Below are 22,872 nucleotides of genomic sequence, written 5' to 3' on the forward strand. Positions count from 1 at the left end.
TTTTCGTATAAGTGAAGGATTATCTTTACTGGGGATTCAGTTTCAGATCTCAAAATCATTTCAAGGGTAGGTGTAAATATCTACATTACACATCTATACTACCATGGACAGTTTATCTACAGTTTCCAGATTTACATTCATGACAGTTGAGTTGAGTTGATTGTTGAAGAGTTAGAAATATGCTGGACCAAAACATTAGTACATTTAGAACAACAGAGGCCTGGGAATAGGTTATTTAAATCTGCCCTCTTGGATAAGAAATGATATTTATAATGAAATAGCCTACAACAATGTAAAATAATTAGCAAAACAGGAAATGAAACAAAAAAAATGGACACTCATTAAAGTTTTTACTAGAGTCTCGACAATAGATTAATAATGCATTGTGTCGTTTAAGCATGACCACATGTTCATGCCACATGTCCAACCCTGATCAAGGTAGTAAACTCCTTGGAAATTTTAAGCGCCCCCTTAAAAAAGTTCTCATTTTTGCAGGAACTAGAATGTAATGGTTCACGTTTCGCTTTGCTCAGTTTACAAAGACAGAATAATCAGCTGCCTCCACCCATGCATGTGTCTGAAGTGCCTGAAACCTAAAGTATGCAAGTTAGAGCAGATAAGAGGATAGTCTGAATCCAAAACTTGTGAATTTGTTTTGATAGCCTGGAGAGGGAGTGGTCTTTTCAGGACGCTGATAGGGGAGGGGAGGGAAATATATCCCTGGTGGTGGGGACCATTTGGAGGTGGTGGAAATGACGGCGGATGATACGCTGTACATGGAGGTTGGTGGGGTGGTAGGTGAGGACCAGTGGGGTTCTGTCCTGGTGGCAATTGGAGGGGCGGGGCCCAAGGGCGAAGGAGCGAGAAGTGGAAGAGATGCGGTGCAGGGCATCGTCAACCACGTCTGGGGGGAAATTGCGGTCTTTGAAGAAGGAGGCCATCTGTGTTGTACGGTTTTGGAACTGGTCCTCCTGGGACCAGATGCGGCAGAGACGAAGGACTTGGGAATATGGGATGGCGTTTTTACAGGGGGCAGGGTGGGAGGAGGTGTAGTCTAGGTAGCTGTGGGAGTCGGTCAGTTTATAGTAGATGTCTGTGTCGATTCGGTCACCCGAGATAGAAATGGAAAGGTCTAGGAAGGGGAGGGAGGAGTCTGAGACGGTCCAGGTGAATTTGAGGTCGGGGTGGAAGGTGTTGGTAAAGTGGAAGCAGAATCAAGATAAAATCCAATCTACTTTGCTGTCATATTTTTCTTTGAAATACAGAATAAATACAGAATAATAATTCTGTACGAATGATACATAAATCCAAAAATGTTATCTTATAGAAAGAATTGATACTGCACAGTAATATGACATTGAGATCATCGTCAAATCCAACAGAGTAATATAAAAATATCTTAGAACTTCAACACTTGAATCATTGACATCCACAGGAAAAAACTTTGAAAAAAATTAAACTCAGAAACCTCAAATAATGGCAGTAGGAAAACTCATTGCTGCTCTGAAAAGGATTTATTTGAAATCAACTTCTGAATCCATCAGTACATGATATACAACATGCACTGTTCTACAGCAGCAACTCAAGAGTATGCCCCTGAGGTAATTTTCAAACCTGCACTCAATATTCGCTCAAGTTCATCCGAGGGGGCAGTAGGAGGAGGTGTCCGCGAGCTGGCGTTTAGCCTCAGCGGTGTAAAGGTCGGTGCGCCAAACTACTACCGCGCCTCCCTTGTCTGCCGGTTTGATAGTGAGGTTGGGGTTGGAACGGAGGGATTGGAGGGCCGCATTTGGGAAAGTTAAGGTCCCATTTACAGGAAGTTAAGTGCCCTTTCGGATTGTTATAAGTAAACATGTTTTAACATTAAAAGTGCATAGACCTATTGGGACTGTCAAAGCTGTCAAAGAAATTTTAAGCCATCATAGAGACTTGTCAAGATAGTTAAGGTATTTAAAACTCCAGACATTTCAATCTTAACACTAATAAAAACATTTTTTAAATTGCTTTCTCGTTCAGTCTGTCACTATTGCTGGATGAGTGAAATATGACTAACTTCATGAGTTTCCATTATCACAGTGGGATATCTTCCACTTCAGAGTTTGATTGCCTGCTACAAACAGTTTTGATTGATGTGAAACTATGAATTCCAGTGTTTTCTGCACTTGAATGAGATGTTTGGCATTATAAGGATTTCTTGAGATGAAGGAAGTTAAATATAATTATGTGTTTGGTATTTTTTTTATTAATAAAGTCAGCAATATAATTAGTTTATTTAATAAAAGTGCATGTTTTTCCCATCTGAGCATGGGCAATGCATTTGTAATGTAGTCTATAAATGTAAATTGTTAATGTGTTTTGAGAAGATTTGTAGTTCAGGTTGTCGTTCTGGGTATAGGTTTGCTTGCTGAGCTGAAAGGTTCCTTTACAGATATTTTAACACCATATTAGGTAACATCTTCAGTGAGCCTCCGGATGAAGCACTGGTGGTGTAGCCCGCTTTCTATTTATATGTTTGGGTTTCCTTGGGCTGGTGATGTCATGTCCTGTGGTGACATTATTTCCTATGGTGATGCCATTTCCTGTTCTTTTTCTCAGGGGGTGGTAAATGGGATTCTGGATTAGAGTGGTGCTGGAAAAGCGCAGCAGTTCAGACGTTCAGCATTCCTGATGAATGGCTTTTGCCTGAAATGTCGATTTTCCTGCTCCTTGGATGCACCACTCTAATCCAGAATCTGGTTTCCAGCATCTGCAGTCATTGTTTTTACCAAGGTGGTAAATGGGATCCAAGTCAATGTGTTTATTGATAGAGTTCTGGCTGGAATGCCATTCTTCTAGGAATTCTCGTGCGTGACTCTGGTTTGTGTTGTCCCAGTTGAAGTAATGTCCTTCCTCATCCATTTGTAAGGCCTCTTAGGCCCCTTGTAAATCTTTCCCCTCTCTCCCTAAACTTATGCCCTCTAGTTCTGGACTTTCCGAATCCCGGAAAAAGACCTTGTCTATTTATCCTATTCATGCCCCTCATGATTTTATAAATCTCTATAACATCATCCCTCAGCTTCCAACGCTGAAAAACAGCCCCAGCCTATTCAGCCTCTCCCTATAGGTCAAACCCTCCAACCCTAGCAACATCCTTGTAAATATTTTCTAAACCCTTTCAAGTTTCACAATATCCTTCTTATAGCAGGGAGCCCAGAACTACACACAATATTCCAAAAGTGGCCTAACCAATGTCCTGTACAGTCGCAACATGACCTCCCAACTCCTATACTCAATGCTCTGGTCAATAAAGGAAAGCATATTAAAATGCCTTCACTATCCTATCCACCTGAGACTCCACTTTTAAGAAACTATGAACCTGCAAACAAGGTCTTTTTGTTCAGTAACACTCCCCAGGACCTTACCATTAAGTGTATCAGTCCTGCCCTGATTTGCTTTTCCAAAATGCAGCACCCCGAGGTCGGGCCTTTAACTCCGCCCCTCCGACTCGGCGTTGAATTTCTTCAATTTCACGGTCGTGCTTCTGCAGCGCGGCCGAGAGCGACTCCCAACGATTTCTGGATTCGACGATAAAGGCATCGATCTTTGAGTCAAGCTTGGAAAGCATTTCTGCAAGACTTGCTACTGTTGGTAAGTCCCCCGGGGCGGCTGTGGACGCCACTGCTGCAGCTGGAGAGGGTGGGGGAGGGGTTCCTGCTTGCTGAGAGCTGCGGGCTCCCTTCCCTTTAGTCATTTTAACTTAGGATAAAGTTGCTTAAATGTAATATTACACAACTAATTGAGTTATTAAACTATTATAAATGATTTATAAATGATTTGGTGAGCTTGGTAGGGGGTAGGTGACCCACTGTGCCCAAGTCTTGGGAGGAGCACTATAGATTCAGTCTTACTGGGTCGCCGCCATCTTGGATCCCAAAGGAAAGCATATTAAAATGCCTTTTTCACTATCCTATCCACCTGAGACTCCACTTTTAAGAAACTATGAACCTGCAAACAAGGTCTTTTTGTTCAGTAACACTCCCCAGGACCTTACCATTAAGTGTATCAGTCCTGCCCTGATTTGCTTTTCCAAAATGCAGCACCTCACATTTATCTAAATTAAACTCCATCTGCCACTTGGCCTATTGGACCATTGGTCTATCTGATCAAGATCCTGTTATACTCTGAGGTAACCTTCTTTGCTGTGCATTACACCCCCAATTTTGATGTGATCTGCAAACACATTAACTATATTTCTTATGTTCACATTATTTACACAAATGACGAAATGTGTCATGTCAAGGAAAGAAATTTAGCACTCCTACCATCATTAGTCATAGCTCCACTTTACAATATACATGTCAAAATGCATGTTACTCAGCACCTCAGACACCCTGAGTGGTATGTGATACACCAGCAGTTATACTGTGAGATAAAGTAGCATTTTACTTTGTAAGTTACATCTGTTTATAAGGACCTTTCCTTTCAGCTGTTTTAGATGTGATGTATAAAACATTGTGAATCCACTACCAGAGCCAAATATCGTGATACACATTTGACCTTTGTTTAGAATGTAAGAGGCGGAAAGAGGCCATTTGATCCTCTGAAGGGTGATCTCTGTTGGGATGCATGCATTTATCAGACCAAAACCAATCCAGGCTTGCCTGGTAGCTTTGGTGACTTGAGATAACCTCGGGCAGGTTGCAAGACCTTGTGACAGTGACGACTCATTCAAATGTCTCAATTAATGATCCGTTCACAGTTTCCCTGAACCGGCCATATGTACTTATACATGCATGGTTTAATGTTTGAGACGAGCATATGCTACTGGCAGGATCAACCCGGTAGCCGAATCAATCCGTTGCTGGCAAACTCATGCTTAAGCCTCCCCGCGGAGGTCATTCTGGCTCCGGGTTCAATTCTTTCATAGGTATTCCACCAAGATCCAGACCCCACCTTATCCTTGTAACCTCACATTTCCCACGGCTAAGCCACCTAGCCTGCACATCTCTGGACACAATGGACAATTTAGCATGGCCAAACCACCTAAAGTGCATACTTTGGACTGGGGAGGAAACTGGAGCATCAGACAGACACCCATGTAGACTCAGGGGGAATGCGCAAACTCCACACAGACAGTCAACCAAGGCTGGAATCGAGTCTAAGTCCCTGGTGCTGTGAGGCAGCAGTGCTAACCACTGTGCCACCAAGCTGAATAGTGGTAACATTTTCTGATGTTACATAACTATTTCTTGTGGGTGCAATGTTTACAGAGATTGAACATTACCAGAAATTGCTTCCCAATTTACCCCACAATAAAAGAGGGTGTTGTTAGTCTTTCTGCTCTTTATACTGCAAAATCTGGGCTTATTCATTATTATGCTCTTTTCTAATGTTTCCTCCCTCAGTCACATCATATCAAAGTGAAGGAGCTTCAAGTTCTCCACTCTTTTCCTATGTTTGCCCTCAGACCCAAGCTGTCCGCTGGCCCTATCATAATTAACAAAGTCAACTTTTATTTTGCATATGAACAAGCTTTAATGTTGATGGGAATGATGTATTGCCAGGAGATGTGGAAGGGGAATAAACCTTGCAAAAAGGGGAATAAAGCTCAGATGCGGTTTTGAATAAGTGGAACACACTTCAATATTTGAGTATTACGTTTGGGGTAAAATAGATAAATGTTAAATGGGTGGACTTTGGCTTGAGCTTCTTTTTGTTAAAACTCCAGCATACTAGTTGTTGTTTTTCTGGGATGTAGTTGTTGTTTTTCTGGGACTTACTTTCTTTTTGTCAAAGTCACATTAGACAAACTAAAGAATTCCTGTTGAAGTTAATTTCTTATCTCTTTAGGTTGGTCTTGGATTTACAACAGGCAAGCATGGCTGCTTTATTTACCATATTCTCATTAAACCTGGTGGACACAGGCATTGCTATGCATTAAGACAGGTGTCAATTGTGTAGTTTGATTACAAATCTACCAACATCTCTGATAACAAAATGCAGCTTAAAAAGTAAAAAGTGACTTATTTTTAAAGTTACAGGGAGCTCATATTTCCACTTCTACCTTGACATCCTAAAACTATCATCTGTTTAAAGTTAATGATACTTTCCAGGCTCTGGCAAATACCTTTCAGAATTCATTCTTTAAATTATCCATGTAAACTCCATCATCACATCTGAGTTATAATATCATTTTCCATTTATCAAAGGTACTAATCAAAACAAAGTTACTGAGATTCTGTTTTACTGTTAACCATTCAGTTATGTGTATGAAATCCACAGTTGTTATACCAGTATTTATTTTGGCTAAAACAAAACTGAATAGTCAAGCAGCTATTGTAACTGGAAAAGAAGGGATTAAATTCTGCCTAGAGTTCATTATTTCTGTGAAAGTTGTAGACACATGTAATTATGATTACTTTTTTGAAAATTGCAGTCATCGTTTCAAGACTTACCGGGTAGCCCTAACTTCTGAAAAAGTGTTCAAACTTAAAGATGAATTTCCATAGCAACGGTTTTAGAGAAGATTGTGCAGGTTCACACAATTGTAAATGCAGTACATATTCCAGCATTTTTCTTGTCAGGATTAATTCATTTGTTTGGAGACATATCTTTAATGTGTTAAAAATTCTGCCTGGAGAATTGGTGACCTCATAACAAGCATGTTAATAATCAGATGGGAAACCCTGTCTTAGAATTTATTGATTACCTCCAGAAAGCAGCATGAACAATTTGCTGCCAAAATGGGTATTTCACACTTTCCCAGATTGTACCCATTTGTCAGATCTTTTCCTCCTCACTTAGCCAATTGATATCTCTGTAGACTCCTTATCTTTTCCTCACAAATCAATTTCATGCCTAATTTTTCCCTCAGCAAATTTAGCGACCATACCTTTGATTACTTCAGCCAAATCATTTAGATATATTATGATTAAGCCCAGCATTAACTGCTGTGGCACACCACTTATGACATCCTGCCAGCTTGAAGAAGACCCATTTATTCCTACTATCTGCTTGTTAGTTAGCCAATCTTCTATCTGTGCCAACATGTTGCCCATAAAAACTATGAGCTTCTTGTCCAGCGGCTTACAGCTGCTGTCTCAGCTTGTCAGTGAGTCCTCAAACATCCAAATCCACTTTCTGATTGGCCTTTCCATAAATCCTACAGGCTTCCCATGTCCTGCGGTCTCCACCAAACTTGTCTACATGAGTCTGCACTGACCCGCATTTCCAACATAGCCCCCGGCATATGATGTGGTGATGCCATGATGCTAAGGATGGTGTTACAAGCATTCCCCCCCTCCCACTTTGAAGTCAGGGCATTCCTAACAATAGATGAACCATGCATCCCACATGAACCCCTTCACAGCCATGTTTCATCATATACTCCCCTTGTAGACACTGCTGCCCTCCTTCACAATTGTCATTCCCCCTCCCTATACCCTATACCCCAGCCTACAGTCCTGAAGAATAACCTACCAAATTTCCTTCCATGACAGCAGCTGCCTACAACCCATGACTTTCCCACAGTTTCTGTTAATGGGACCAACAAACCGACTGTGGCCCACCCCTGAGTGATCTACCCAGGCAGCCCCAGATGAGAAGTGCCCAGACTCTTGACCAATCATTGTATATTTGCTTACTCTGTTAGCCCTACACTTACATGTGTGAGATTGACACAGCATACCCCTTTACAGCAAAATGGCTTTCCGCTTGACTGAGGATTGCTCGTTGTGTAACTGTGCCAAATGGCATACAAGGCAAAGCATGGATGTTGTGAGCATGGAGGTAGGCACTGCGCGAGTGTATGCTAAGAGAGCAAGCGAGCAGCCTTGCGTTGCAACCTGATCCAATCCTTCAGCTGTGTGCTGGTCTTTGTGGGCGGCACGGTGGCACAGTGGTTAGCACTGCTGCCTCACAGCGCCAGAGACCCGGGTTCAATTCCCGACTCAGGCGACTGACTGTGTGGAGTTTGCACGTTCTCCCCGTGTCTGCGTGGGTTTCCTCCGGGTGCTCCGGTTTCCTCCCACAATCCAAAAATGTGCGGGTCAGGTGAATTGGCCATGCTAAATTGCCCGTAGTGTTAGGCTAAAGGGGTAAATGTAGGGGTATGGGTGGGTTGCGCTTCGGCGGGTCGGTGTGGACTTGTTGGGCCGAAGGGCCTGTTTCCACACTGTAAGTAATCTAATCTAATCTAATCTAATTTATAGGGAAAGTTCAATGCACATCCAGAGCACGATGCCAGTGTATCAAGAATTGCCATAGTGGTTGTGATAAGTTATTAGCTGCTGGATCCCAACATTCATGCAGAGGGATATGCATGTGGCTGTTACTCATGGATCGCACTGTAAGATGCTGTTTAGTAATGTGCAACATGTAGGTCCTTCAGAGCAAGTGGCAGATATGATCTATCAGGCACCTACTCTGGTTTCCATGCCAAGTTTTCTTGAAATCTGATTGTTTGGCAGATTTAAATGGTGGGCTGTGGTGTTTATAAGGCACTTAATAAGCAATTATCCCCCTTAGTTTGCAACTCACTGCTGTCTAGCAAGAAACTCACCCCGCTGCTCATAAAACACGTTAAGGATGGAGAGAGATGCTCTGAATGTCAAAGTAAGCCTCAGCAAATGTCTTGACTGGTTCTACCCACACATTGTTGTTTATGACCTGTGGGTTGCAGCTCTATTTGGCATCATCGTAAGGTTACTCTCGGGTGCTAAAGATGTGACACAACAGTCATGGTACGAGGATAAAGGAACAGTGTCCTCAAAAAAACTTTGCAGTTCAGCTGTACCTACTTTAACTATTCAGGATTCCTCAGATCACTGCTCAAAAACCTTTGTGTACACTTCCAGGATGTGAAAGGAATTAATTCCTTATGTTTAATGGTTACTTCATTCTCCAGTTTCTTACAGTTGCTATTTACTTGCCCTTGGCGTCATAACTGCTGCTGTTGATCTCCAATTCAAAGAAATTTAAGGAAGCCTTAAATTAACAAAAGAAGCAGTTAATTAGTTCTAAGTTACTAATTGTACCACAACGAGCCAAATATTGAAGGATTTATACTTATACATTCCACATTATGATCGTCAGTGTCAGCAAATTTAATTCTAAACATTGAGGCAGATCTTCAGTCATGGAGTAAGACTGCATGGCACTGACCCCAGTTTAAAATTGGCCCCTCATTTTCACTTAAGACCTTCCTGTTCTAGTTCAAGCTTGGAACCAGCAAAATGCAGACTGGGGAGACCAGATGGTGAAGCTTCATCCCAGCAATGCTACCTTCCTCTTGTCTGTCCTTTTCAGTGTTCACAGCATTGCAGCTACCCTTGCTCACCATCAGCCACCACTCCCAGAGCACCATGGAAACTCTTCGTTCTGACATAGGCCAGTATTGTCACAATCCTGTCACAGCCCACACTCTCCCACCACCCCTTACCCTCAGCTGCTGCTCACCCTTGACACAGCTCCCAATCATCTTCCACTCACACACTTCAGACACAGCCCACAAGAACCCTCAGACAACCCAGACACTGTTCACAATAACCCCCAAAATATGCCTAATACTGCTCACAATCTTCTCCCATGAACACACCCGAGCCACAACTCATAATCACTCCCCATTCACACACCCCTGACACAGTTCAGAATCATTTCCCATTCACATACCCGACACAGCTCACAATCACAATCATATCCAACACAGCTCACAATCACAGCCCCCGTTCACACACCCGACACAGCTCACAATTACACACCCCATTCACACACCCGACACAGCTCACAATCATACCCCCATTCACACACTCGACTCAGCTCACACTCATCTCCTGCACCCACTGCTGTTAGTGAGGGATTACCGGAATATTGTCCCAGCAAAACAGAAGTTACAGTGATATTTTCCAATTCTGGAAGGTGAGTGTCTTGGAAGGAAGCTTGCATGTCGTGGTTTTCCCTTGCATTTATTGCCCACGTCCTTCTAGATGGAAGTGGCTATAGGTTTGGAAGGTGCTGTCTAAGGATCTTTGGTGAATTTTTGCAGTGCATCTTGTAGATAGTACCCACTGCTGGTAATGGGTATCAGAGGTGCAGAGTGTGAATGCTTGTGGATGTGGTGCCAATAAAGCTGGTTGCTTTGTCTTGGATGATATGAAGCTTCTTGAGTGTCATTGGAGGTGATTTACTCGTTGAACTATTCCTAACCTCTGACCTGCTCTTGTAGCCACTGCATTTATATGGCAAGTCCAGTTGAGTTTCTGGACAATGGTAGCCCCCACAATGTTGATAGTCGGGGATTCAGTAACACCATTGAATGTCAATGAGTGGTGGTTAGACTGTCTCTTCATGGAGGTAGTCATTGCCTTACATTTCTGTGGCATTAATGTTACTTTCAAAGGGATTGGAGTACAAAAGGAGTGAGGGTTTGCTAAAATATACAAAGCAATAGTCAGACCACAGCCCCTTATCTTGGAAATGATATCTGTCAATTTAGGCAGTGCAGAGAAGGTTAAAAATGCTGATCCTGGTTACGGGGAAATTGTCTTATGAGGAGAGGTTGGGTAGGTTTTGCTTGTACTCACTGAAAAATAGAGATATGAGAGGTGAATTTGTTGAAACATGCTAAATTCTTAGAGGACTTGAGAGCATCGATGAAGAAAAGTTGTTTCTCCTTGTGGGAGAGTCTAGGACCAGACGGCATAATCTCAGAGTAAGGAATCATCTATTTAAGACAGAGCTAATGAGCAATTTCTTCTCTCAAAGGGTGATATGTCTGTGGAAGTTGCCACTGTAGAAGGCTGTTGATGCTGGGTCATTAAATGTATTCAAGGCTGAGATGCAGATTTTTAATCAGTGAGGGAATCAAGGGTTATGGAAAGTAGATTGAGGATTACCAGATCAGCTGTGATCTCCTTGAATGGTGGAGCAGACCTGATGGGCTGAATGGTTTACTTTAGATTACTTACAGTGTGGAAACAGGCCCTTCGGCCCTACAAGTCCACACCGACCCTCCGAAGAGCAACCCACTCAGACCCATTCCCCTACATTTACTCCTTCACCTAACACTTCGGGCAATTTAGCATGGCCAATTCACCTAACCTGCACATTTTTGGACTGTGGGAGGAAACCCACGCAGACACTGGGAGAACGTGCAAACTCGACACAGATAGTTGCCTGAGGTGGGAATTGAACCCGGGTCTCTGGCGCTGTGAGGTAGCAGTGCTAACCACTGTGCCACCATGCCGCCAGACTTGCAGTTCTTATGTCTTATGGTGTTGGGGTCTATGGCCTGGGACACTCAAGCACCTGAGTGCACCAGCATACTCTCTTCCATTAACACACACAGAGGGTTCGACTGGCTATTAACCCCGGTTTTTGTGTATTTTTGAATGGGGAAGACACAAAAGCATATCCCTCGCCCAGGCTGTAACGTTTTCTCCCAACATGTTTATAGTCTGAGTCACCGCATAGGCAGTTACAGTTTAATGTGTAGTGCATTTCCCCCTTATAAGTTCATTCTTTGGAAGCTCCTTGATACCTCTTAGATGAGGCATTTCAGGATCTTTTGCTTTAAATATCCATTTAAATATCATTCATTTAGCTGCAGCTTTCCTCTTTCAAAAAACGCATGTTGGCATTAAAATTTTGTTATTTCTATAAGTGACCAGGGGTTATGATCAATGGTCATGAACAAAGGAGCCATACGGGAGAGTTAAAGTGAAACGCTGGTTAGGTAATAATTTGTTTTGTTAGGCAAAAACAAAGGCTGCAGATGCTGGAAACCAGAGTTTAGATCAGAGTGGTGCTGGAAAAGCACAGCAGGTCAGGCAGCATCCGAGGAGCAGGAAAATCAACGTTTCGGGCAAAAGCCCTTCATCAGGAATAGAGACAAGGTGCCTGCAGAGTGGAGAGATAAATGAGAGGGGAGTGGGGTTGGGGAGAAAGTAGCATAGAGTACAATAGGTGAATGGGGGTGGAGATGAAGGTGATAGGTCAGAGAAGAGGGTGGGGGAAGGTAGCAAAGAGTACAATAGGTGAATGGGGGTGGGGATGAAGGTGGTAGGTCAGAGAGGAGGGTGGAGCGGATAGGTGGAAAGGAAGATAGGCAGGTAGGACAGGTCATGGGGACTGTGCTGAGCTGGAAGGTTGGAGTTGGGGTGAGGTGGGGGAAGGGGAAATGAGCAAACTGGTGAAATCCACATTGATGCCATGGGGTTGAAGTGTTCCGAGACGGAAGATGAGGCGTTCTTCCTCCAGGTGTTGGGTGGTGAGGGAGCGACAGTGTAGGAGGCCCAGGACCTCCATGTCCTCGGCTGAGTGGGAGGGGGAGTTGAAACGTTGGGCCACAGGGCGGTGGGGTTGATTGGTGTGGGTGTCCCGGAGAAGTTCCCTAAAGCACTCTGCTAGGTGGCGTTCAGTGTCCCCAATATAGAAGAGACCGCATCGGGAGCAATGGATACAATAAATGATATTTGTGGATGTGCAGGTAAAACTTTGATAGATGTGGAAGGCTCCTTTAGGGCCTTGGATGGAGGTGAGGGAGGAGGTATGGCTGCAGGTTTTGCAATTCCTGCGGTGGCAGGGGAGGGAGGGTGGATTGTAGGGGGCGTGGACCTGACCAGGTAGTTACGGAAGGAACGGTCTTTGCGGAAGGCGGAAAGGGGTGGGGAGGGAAATATATCCCTGGTGGTGGGGTCTGTTTGGAATGGTGGAAATGTCGTCGGATGATGTGGTTTATGCGAAGGTTGGTGGGGGGGAAAGTGAGGACCAGGGGCGTTCTGTCCTTGTTACAGTTGGAGCAGTGGGGTTTGAAGGCGGAGGGGCGGGATGTGGACGAGTTGCGTTGGAGGGCATCTTTAACCATGTGGGAAGGGAAATTGCGGTCTCTAAAGAAGGAAGCCATCTGGTTTGTTCTGTGGTGGAACTGTCCTCCTGGGAGCAGATACGACGGAGACAGAGGAATTGGGAATACGGGATGGCATTTTTGCAGGAGGTAAGGTGGGAGGAGGTGTAATCCAGGTACTCCATCTCCATTGATGACGACTGACTTAACACTGACACTTTTTTACAAACCCACCGACTCCCACAGCCACCTGGATTACACCTCTTCCCACCCTACCTTCTGCAAGAATGCCATCCCGTATTCCCAATTCCTCTGTCTCTGCCATATCTGCACCCAGGAGGACAGTTCCACCACAGAACACACCAGATGGCCTCCTTCTTTAGAGACCGCAATTTCCCTTCCCACGTGGTTAAAGATGCCCTCCAACGCATCTCATCCACTTCCCACCCCTCTGCCCTCAAATCCCACCCCTCCAACTGTAACAAGGTTAGAAGCCCCCTGGTGCTCACCTTCCACCTACCAACCTTCGCATAAACCAAATCATCCACCGACATTTCCGCCACCTCCAAACAGACCCCACCACCAGGGATATATTTCCCTCCCCACCCCTCTCCGCCTCCAAACAGACCCCACCACCAGGGATATATTTCCCTCCCCACCCCTCTCCGCCTCCAAACAGACCCCACCACCAGGGATATATTTCCCTCCCCACCCCTCTCCGCCTCCAAACAGACCCCACCACCAGGGATATATTTCCCTCCCCACCCCTCTCCGCCTCCAAACAGACCCCACCACCAGGGATATATTTCCCTCCCCACCCCTCTCCGCCTCCAAACAGACCCCACCACCAGGGATATATTTCCCTCCCCACCCCTCTCCGCCTTCCGCAAAGACCGTTCCCCCCGTGACTACCTGGTCAGGTCCACGCCCCCCTACGACCCACCCTCCCATCCTGGCACATTCCCCTGCCACCGCAGGAACTGTAAAACCAGCGCCCACACCTCCTCCCTCACCTCCATCCAAGGACCTAAAGGAGCCTTCCACATCCATCAAAATTTTACCTGCACATCTTTGCTATCTTCCCCCATCCTCCTCCCTGACCTATCTCCTTCATCTCCACCCCCATTCACCTATTGTAATCTATGCTACTTTCTCCCCACCCCCACCGTCCTCTCATTTATCTCTCCACTCTGCAGGCACTCTGCCTCTATTCCTGATGAAGGGCTTTTGCCCGAAATGTCGATTTTTCTGCTCGTCGGATGCTACTTGACCTGCTATGCTTTTCCAGCACCACTCTAATCGAGACAATAATTTGTTTTGTGTCCAATGGCACAAACAAAGGAGGCTCTGTTGTGGTGGGTGTTGTATAGTTTAAATGACCAATTATTACAGCAAAGATCACGAAGGAAGTTGATTTTGACATGACATAAATTGTGACTACAGAGAATAATCACTGACAGTCTACAAAGTAAGAATTTTTATTTATAAGTCAACTGAAGAAATAGTTTGTTACAGTGATGAGTGAGGTATCAATCGTATACAGAAAGGGATGTATGTATAACGTGGAAGACAACACAACCCTGTGGAGTAATGGTTCCACACATATGGGAATTCCTGTCAGAAAATAAATGTAGCGGTGGTCCACAAGAGAGGTGACAGCTGAAGGCTATATCCTAGGAGCAATAAAGTAACAGTCTGTACTCAATGTTTAATGTATCTGACACTGAAAGCACAACTCAGAAGTTGGGAAAATGTGTATGATATTCAAGAGGTGAAATATTTAAATACTTTAAATTAAATAAAATTTAAAGTAATCTAAATAGAAGTTACTTACATCCTCTCCAAAGCTAACCCAGTAGCAAGTTTAAAATTTTCAATACATACATCACATTAGGCAAGGGACATTTGAGCATTAACTCGCTTACATTGACCAGAACTAAGACCTATATTTTCACCACAATCACAACTGTCTCTTTTTCAGAGAAAATGCTGGAAAAAGTTGTAATCCCCCAAGTCCCAACTCCCAGCCCAGCATTTCTCATTTTCGTGGTCTGTCGTTCATGCCATTTCAATGATAGTTGTCATAGAGTCATAGAGTTTCACAACGCAGAGACAGGCCCTTTGCCCAAACTGATCCATGCTGACCAAAATGTCTGTCCACTCTAATCCCATTTCCCTGCACTTAGCCCTTATTCTTCTAATCCTTTCCTATCCATATATTTGTCCAAATGCCTTTTAAATGTTGTTAATGTAATATTGTTAAATGTTGTTAATCTCCACTGAAAATGGATTTTGGAGTCTCTGGTACCTGGAACCTGGAACCTGGAGTGTGGTGGTCCATCAAATTAAGGGCAGTCTGTTCTCAGTACCTCTCTTTTGGATTGCCAGTTGGGTACCCAGTGTACCTGTTTGGAGGGCTGCATTACCTCGGTGGATATGGTTCCAAATCATCGAGGTTCCAGTCAACCATGGCTAACAAAGTAAGTTAAGGACTGAAAAAGTTCAAAAGATACAACCTATGAAGTTGTCAGAAATCATAGTAACCCTGAGGATTGGGAGTATTTTGGAATACAGCAAAGGAGGATGATAAAACCATAAGATGTAGGAGCATAATTAGATCCTTCAGCCCACCATTCAATGAGATCACAATTTGATTACCTTCAATTCCACTTTCAAAACTAATAAACAAAGGGAAAAGAGAATATGAACGTAAACTAGCAAAATGCAGAAAAATGTCTATTAAAAGCTCCTATAGATATCTCAAAAGGAAGAAGTTGGCTAAGACAAATGTGGGTCCATTATGGTCAGAGTCAGAAGAATTTATAATGGGGAGCAAAGAAACAGCAAAGAAGCTAAATCATGTGTCTGTCATCACTGAGGAAGGTATAAGAAATTTCCTCGAATTAGTAATGCAAGGCACGGGAGAGAATGAGTAATTGAAGGAAATTAGGAAAGGTTCTGTTGGAAAACTTAATGAGACTGATGGTTGTTAAGTGCCCAGGCTTTTGGCACACTGGCCTTCATCAGTCAGGGCATTGAGTATAGAAGTTGGGAAGTTATGTTGCAGTTGTACAGGACGTTGGTGAGGCTGCACTTGGAGTATTGTGTTCAGTTTTGGTTATTTGCTATAGAAAGGATGGAGAAAAATGTGGAGAAAAAATTTATAAAGATGTTGCCTGGACTCAATGGTCTGAGTTATAGGGAGAGGTTGGACAAGCTAGGACTTTTTTCTTTAGAGCATAGGAGACTGGGGTGGGGCTTAAATAGGTGTAAAGTACATGAGAGGAATGGGTAGGGTGAATGAACTCAGGCCTTTTCCCAGGGTTGGGTAATTGACACCTAGAGGGCATCAGTTTAAGGTGAGAGGGGAAATAATAAAAGGGAACTTGTGGGGCAACGTTTTTACACAGAGGACAGTAGACATCTGGAATGAGCTGCCAGCAGAAGTGGTTGAAGCACGTACTTTAACAACATTTAAAAGGCATTTAGACAAATACATGGATAGGAAAGGTTGGGAAGGGTATGGGCCAACTGCAGGGAAATGGAGTTAGCATGGATGGACATGTTGGTCAGCATGGAGCAGTTTGGGCCAAAGGGCCTGTCTCCGTGCTGTATTACATAATATTCTATATCTCAGAAAGATTAATATAGGTAGCCATGGATATAAAAACTATTGGTGATTATTTTCCAAAATTCTACAGATTCTGCAATGGCTCCTGCAGATTGGAAGGTAGCAAGTGTCACCCCATTATTTAAGAAATGAGGAAGAGAGAAAATGGAGAAGAACAGACCTGTTAGACTTACGTCAGAAGCAGGGAAAATGCTGGAACCTATTATAAAGTAAGCACTATCTGTACATTTGAATAACAATTGGCATTGTCAGCATGGATTTATCCATGGAAATTGTATTTGATGAACCTGTTGGAGGTTTTTAGGATGTTACTTATAGAACTGATAAAGAGTAGGATTCTTGGATTCTGTGAAGGCTTTTGCTAAAATCGTCCATGGGAGATTGCTTACCAAAACACATGGAAAAGGAGATAACATGCCAGCATGGATTAAGGATTGACTAACAGGCAGGAAATGTACAGCAGGTTTAAACAAATCAGTTTCATGTTGATGAACTATGTGACTAGTTGAGTAGTACAAGGATCAATACTTGTGTCCCAGATTTTTATCAATGATTTGGATGTAGGGCCAAATGTAATGTTTCCAAGTTTGCAATGACAGAAAGCTTGGTGGGAGGGATGCTGTGAGGGAGACATTAGGCAGCTTCATGAGAATTTGGACAGACTTAGTAGTAGATAAGACCATACTGGAAGAACACTACTTTTCATCATTTATATGAATGATTTGGATGTGAGCATAAGAGGTACAGTTAGTAAGTTTGCAGAGGACACCAAAATTGGAGGTGTAGTGGACAGCGAAGGTTACCTCAGATTACAACAGGATCTTGATCAGATGGGCCAATGGGCTGAGAAGTGGCAGGTGGAGTTTAATTTAGATAAACGCAAGGTGCTGCATTTTGGGAAAGCAAATCTTAGCAGGACTTATACACTTAATGGTAAGGTCCTAGGAAGTGTTGTTGAACAAAGAGACCTTGGAGTGCAGGTTCATAGCTCCTTGAAAGTGGAGTTGCAGGTAAATTGGATAGCAAAGAAGGCGTTTGGTATGCTTTCTTTTATCGGTCAGAGTATTGAGTACAGGAGTTGGGAGGTCATGTTGCGGCTGTACAGGACATTGGTTAGGCCACTTTTGGAATATTGCGTGCAATTCAGGTCTCCTTCCTATTGGAAAAACGTGAAACTTGAAAGGGTTGAGAAAAGATTTACAAGGATGTTGCCAGGGTTGGAGGATTTGAGCTATAGGGAGAGGTTGGATCGGCTAGGGCTGTTTTCCCTGAAGCGCGGAGGCTGAGGGGTAACCTGATTGAGGTTTACAAAGTCATGAGAGGCATGGATAGGATAAATAGACAAAGTCTTTTCCCTGGGGATGGGGAAGTCCAGAACTAGAGGGCATAGGTTTAGGGTGAGAGGGAAAAGATGTAAAAGAGACTTAAAGGGCAACTTTTTCACGTAGAGGGTGGTACGTGTATGGAATGAGCTGCCAGAGGAAGTGGTGGAGGCTGGTACAATTGCAACATTTAAAAGGCATCAGGATGATTATATGAACAGGAAGGGTTTGGAGGGATATGGGCCATGTGCTGGCAGGTAGGAAGAGATTGGGTTGGGATATCTGGTTGGCATGGACGAGCTGGACCAAAGGGCCTGTTTCCATGTTGTACAACTCTATGACTCTATGGCTCTAAGAGCGCTAGTTTGATAGTTCTTTCAATGAGCCAGCACAGACATGATAGGCTGAGTGGTCTTGTCCTGTACTGTAAATTCCATTGCTTCCAGCCAGCACACAATCCAATCGTCCTGATTTCATGCTTGGTGTGAGTAGGTATGAGTTCCACACTGGATATTTCAAAGGTCCCAAAAGAGTTAGAATCTATTATCAGGGAAGGTTTATTATCTTAGAGATCCTGGTTTCTTCTGAAAATAACTTTTAAAAATGAAATTCTTATCTCTTTAGCTTATTTAGAATCTGAGTTATCCCATCAGAGCAGGAGGGGCCTGCTTCAAAAATCTCCTGACACCTTGTGCAGTACAGCTAACCACAAGCTTGCGCAGATCACCCTAAAGAGAAAAGTGATCTCATTGTGTGAACGTTTAGAGTGATGTCATAGTATGAGCAATCATTGGAAAGAGACTTCATCCTTTGCACTTCAGTGAAAGAGGCAGAGCATAGCTATTTTATGCCATTTATAGATACACAAAGAAAGCATCCAGGCTACTCATTGTTATATTTATTTTTCACAATTTTGACAAAATATCCTCTGGTTCTTTGTTTCTTTCTGTTATGTATCATACCTGTTAAGCTGTTGCAAATCTTCTAACAGCCCTTTGCACCTATCATTAAATAGTGCATGAAAGAGACTTCCATCACATCACCATTCTATCCCCCCGATGATAAACTGCTTCATATCCACTCAGCAGGCCTGTGCTCCAAGTGGGGAAATCAGGATATGAGCTAGCACTTAATGATATATGCAGGAAAAGAAGCTGTTACATTAGGCATTGGTCTCAATAGATTATTCAATGACTTCTCTTGTGACAATTATTTTGTGACACCATCGTCCCGTGACTAAATTTAAAAAAAAAGCTCTTTCTACACATCTCCCGAAAATGCCTAATTTTGAGGGAAAATTAGTTTATAATCAGATATAGGTGGGAAGATAAGAATACTTGGCAATTGATGTTACAGGGCAAAACTAAGTTTAGGTGCTGAATCAGTACATTAAAATTGAACATGCCCTTTTGAAGATTGTTTTAAAGTAGAACTCTTGGAGGATTTCTGCTTTAATGTGCACTTTTGTCCCAGTCACAAGGAATTCCACACAGACAGAGTTAAAGGCCATCATCATTTTTCAGTCTTATAGTGACAATGGAAGACTTACCAGGCTATGAGGTCTATGTTTCACTGAATACAAATAGTTTCAGAAAGAGAAACAAATAGATCACATAATTGTGCCAACCCTGACAAACTAAAAAAAAGTTGTTCAGTGAAAAGAATTAATTAATTTTGCATCTTCTGACAAATGCCTTGCAATAATTGTAAATTAGAGGTATTCAGCCATCAAATTAAATAGAAAGTTGACTATAAAAAGTTGAATAGAAAGTACATTTCTGGTTTGATGGAACTGTTCTGTGGTTGTTACATACTACACATGAATCCAATCAGCATTTTGGAGATAAGCAAAAATTCAAAGAGACAAAAGGAGTATTTTATAAAACAGTGCATTGTTGTTACAGTGTAATCTACAAAATAATCGGGTATGTGTAATGCAACATATAAGGTAAAAGAGTGTTACCTGAAAGTTGCCGAAGCAACTGCCTCCTGGCAGAGTCACATAACATACATACGGAGCAAAAGGAGATGGCACTGACTCATATACCACAAGGCATCCATTCTTAAAGACAGCTCCTTGCTTGTTCTTTGTCTCCCAAAATTCCTGCAATGTTTCTACCACATGTACTGTATGAGAACAAAAATAGGGCATCTTAAAATGTTTAGGGAAGTTCAGAAAATATGTTTCTTATTGCCGTTTAATGAGTTTGGGTAAACAGAAACTAATGTAATTTGTTCTTAAGCATTCAATATGAATTACCTAGACTATAACAGTTTAAGACAAATCAATACACAATGAAACAAATACAGAGAATGCTGGAAAAACTCAGCAAAAACATAACATAAGAAATAGGAACAGAAGTAGGCCATCTGACCCTATGTGCCTTCTAAAACATGGTTGATCTTTTGTGGACTCAGCTCCACTTTCCCACCTGCTCACCATAACCCTTAATTCCTTTACTGTTCAAAAATCTATCTTTGCCTTCAAAACATTCAACAAGAACCTCAACTGCTTCATGGAGCAGGGAATTCCACAGATCTGCAACCCTTTAGGTGAAGACATTCCTCCTCAGCTCAGTCTGAAATCTGTTCCCCCTTACTTTGAGTCTACTCAATCTCCCTTCATAAGCCAACTCTCTCAACTCTGGAATCAACCAAGTGAACCTTTTGTGTACCCGCTCCAGTGCCAGTAAACCCTTTTCAAATGAAGAGACCATAGGTTTACACAGCACTTTCGGTGTCACCTCTCCGGCACCCTATACAGCTGCAGCATACCCTCACTATTTTAAAAGTCCATCCTTCTAGCAAAAAAGAACAATATTCTATTTGCCGTCTTAATTACCTACTGCACCTCATGACTCATGCATAAGGACATCCAGGTCCCTCTGTACAGCAGCATGTTGCAATTTTTCACTATTTAAGTAATAGTTCATTTTGCTGCCATTCCTACTAAAATGGATGACCCCACATTTACCAACATTTTACTCTATCTGACAGAACCTTGCCTCCTCACTTAACCTACCTATATCCCTCTGCAGACTTTCAGTATCCTCTGCACACTTTGCTCTACCACTCACCTTAATGTCATCTGCGAACTTTATCACATTGCACTTGGACCCCAACTCTAAATCATTTATGTAAATTAATTTTGCATAAAATTATGGTCCCAATGCTGATCCTGAGGCACACCACCAGCCACTGATTGCCAACCAGAAAAACACACGTTCACCCCCACTCTTTGCTTTCTGTTTATTAACTAATCCTCTATCTATGCTAATATATTGCATGTACATGTGCTTTATGCAGTAGCCTTTTGTATAGCACCTTACCAAATGCCTCTGGTTCCAAATACACTACATCCACTAGCTCTCTGTTGTCTATTGTGTCCACAACGTTCTCAAAGAATTCCTGTAATTTAGTTAAACATGACCTGACTTTCATTAACTCATGCTTCGTCTGCCCGATTTCTATCCAGATGTCTTGTTATTTCTTTCATAAGAACATAAGAGCTAGGAGCAGGAGTAGGCCATCTGGCCCTTTGAGCCTGCTCCACCATTCAATAAGATCATGACTGATCTTCTCATGGTCTCAGCTCCACTTACTCGCCCTCTCACCAAAACCCTTAATTCCTTTACTGTTCAAAAAATTATCTATCTTAGCTTTAAAAACATTTACTGAGGAAGCCTCAACTACGTTATTGGACAGAGAATTCCATAGATTCACAATCCTCTGGGTGAAGAAGTTCCTTCTCAATTCAGTCCTAAATTTGCTCCCTCTAATTTTGAGGCTATGCCCTCTTGTTCCAGTTTAACCCGCCAGTGGAAACATCTACTCTACTTCGATCTTATCTATTCCCTTCATAATTTTACATGTTTCTATAAGATCCCTCCTCATTCCTCTAAATTCCAATGAATATAATCCCAGTCTACTCAGTCTCTCCTCATACGCTAACCCCCTCAACTCCGAAATCAACCTAGTTAATCTCCTCTGCACGCCCTCTAGTGCTAGTACATATTTTCTCAAGAGACCAATAATGCACACAGTACTCCAGGTGTGACCTCACCAGCACCCTATACAGCTGAAACATAACCTCCCTACTTTTAAACTCAATCTCTTTAGCAATGAGGGGAAAAATTAAATTTTCCTTCTTATATACCTGTTATACCTGCAAACCAACCTTCTATGATTCATGCACAAGGACATCCAGGTCCTTCTGCACAGCAGCATGCTGCAATTTGTTTTACTATTCAAGTAATAGTCCTTTTTGCTGTTATTCCTACCAAAATTGATGACTTTGTATTTATTAACATTGTTCTCCATCTGCCTGACCTTTGCCCACTCAAATTATGTCCCTTTGCAAGGTTTCACAGCCTTCTGCACATTTTGCTTTACTACTCATCTTAGTGTCATCCACAAACTTTGACACACTACACATGGTCCCCAACTCCAAACCATCTTTGCAAATTGTGAATAATTGTGGTCCCTGAGACACACCACTAGTCATGATTGCCAACCAGAAAAGCACTCATTTATCCCCACTCTTTGCTTCCTGTCAGTTAACCAATCCTCTATCCATGCTAATACATTGCCCATAACGCTATGCATCTTTATTTTATGCTGCAGCCTTTTGTGTGGTACCTTGTCGAATGCCTTTTGGAAATCAAGATAAACCACATCTACTGTCTCCCTGTTGTCCACCGTGCTCATAAAGTCTTCATAGAATTCCAGTAGATTAGTTAAGCATGACCTGCCCTCATGAACCCATGCTTCATATGCCCAATGGGACAATTTCTATCGAGATGCTTTGCTACTTCTTCCTTGATAATACATTCAAGCATTTTGTTCACTATGGAAGTTAAGCTAACTGGTTTATAATTTTAGGTTTTAGTGATAATGATCGTTTCTAGAAGCTTCTGTACCATAGCCTCCCTTTCATCAATTATTGGCATGTTATTTGTGAAGACTGATACAAAATACCCATTCAAAATACCTATACACCACAGCCACATCCTCATTTCCCATTATTAAATCCCCCTTCTATCCTGTAAAGGACCAATATTTGCCTTAGCCACTCTGTTGTTTTATATATCTGTAGAAAC

At 42.7% G+C, this 22,872-nt stretch overlaps 1 protein-coding gene across 1 annotated transcript in view; it reads right to left on the reverse strand.

Annotated features, from left to right (window-relative positions):
• The window catches only part of lix1 (limb and CNS expressed 1), a 44,236-nt gene that overhangs the window by 15,762 nt on the left and 5,602 nt on the right, over window positions 1-22,872 (reverse strand). Inside the window, exon 2 of the mRNA XM_043702835.1 lies at window positions 19,737-19,900. Coding sequence (XP_043558770.1) covers window positions 19,737-19,900 — 164 coding nt within the window. The remainder of the gene's footprint in view (window positions 1-19,736; window positions 19,901-22,872) is intronic.

The sequence above is a fragment of the Chiloscyllium plagiosum genome, chromosome 2, assembly GCF_004010195.1.
Source record: "Chiloscyllium plagiosum isolate BGI_BamShark_2017 chromosome 2, ASM401019v2, whole genome shotgun sequence".
Classification (NCBI taxonomy): domain Eukaryota; kingdom Metazoa; phylum Chordata; class Chondrichthyes; order Orectolobiformes; family Hemiscylliidae; genus Chiloscyllium; species Chiloscyllium plagiosum.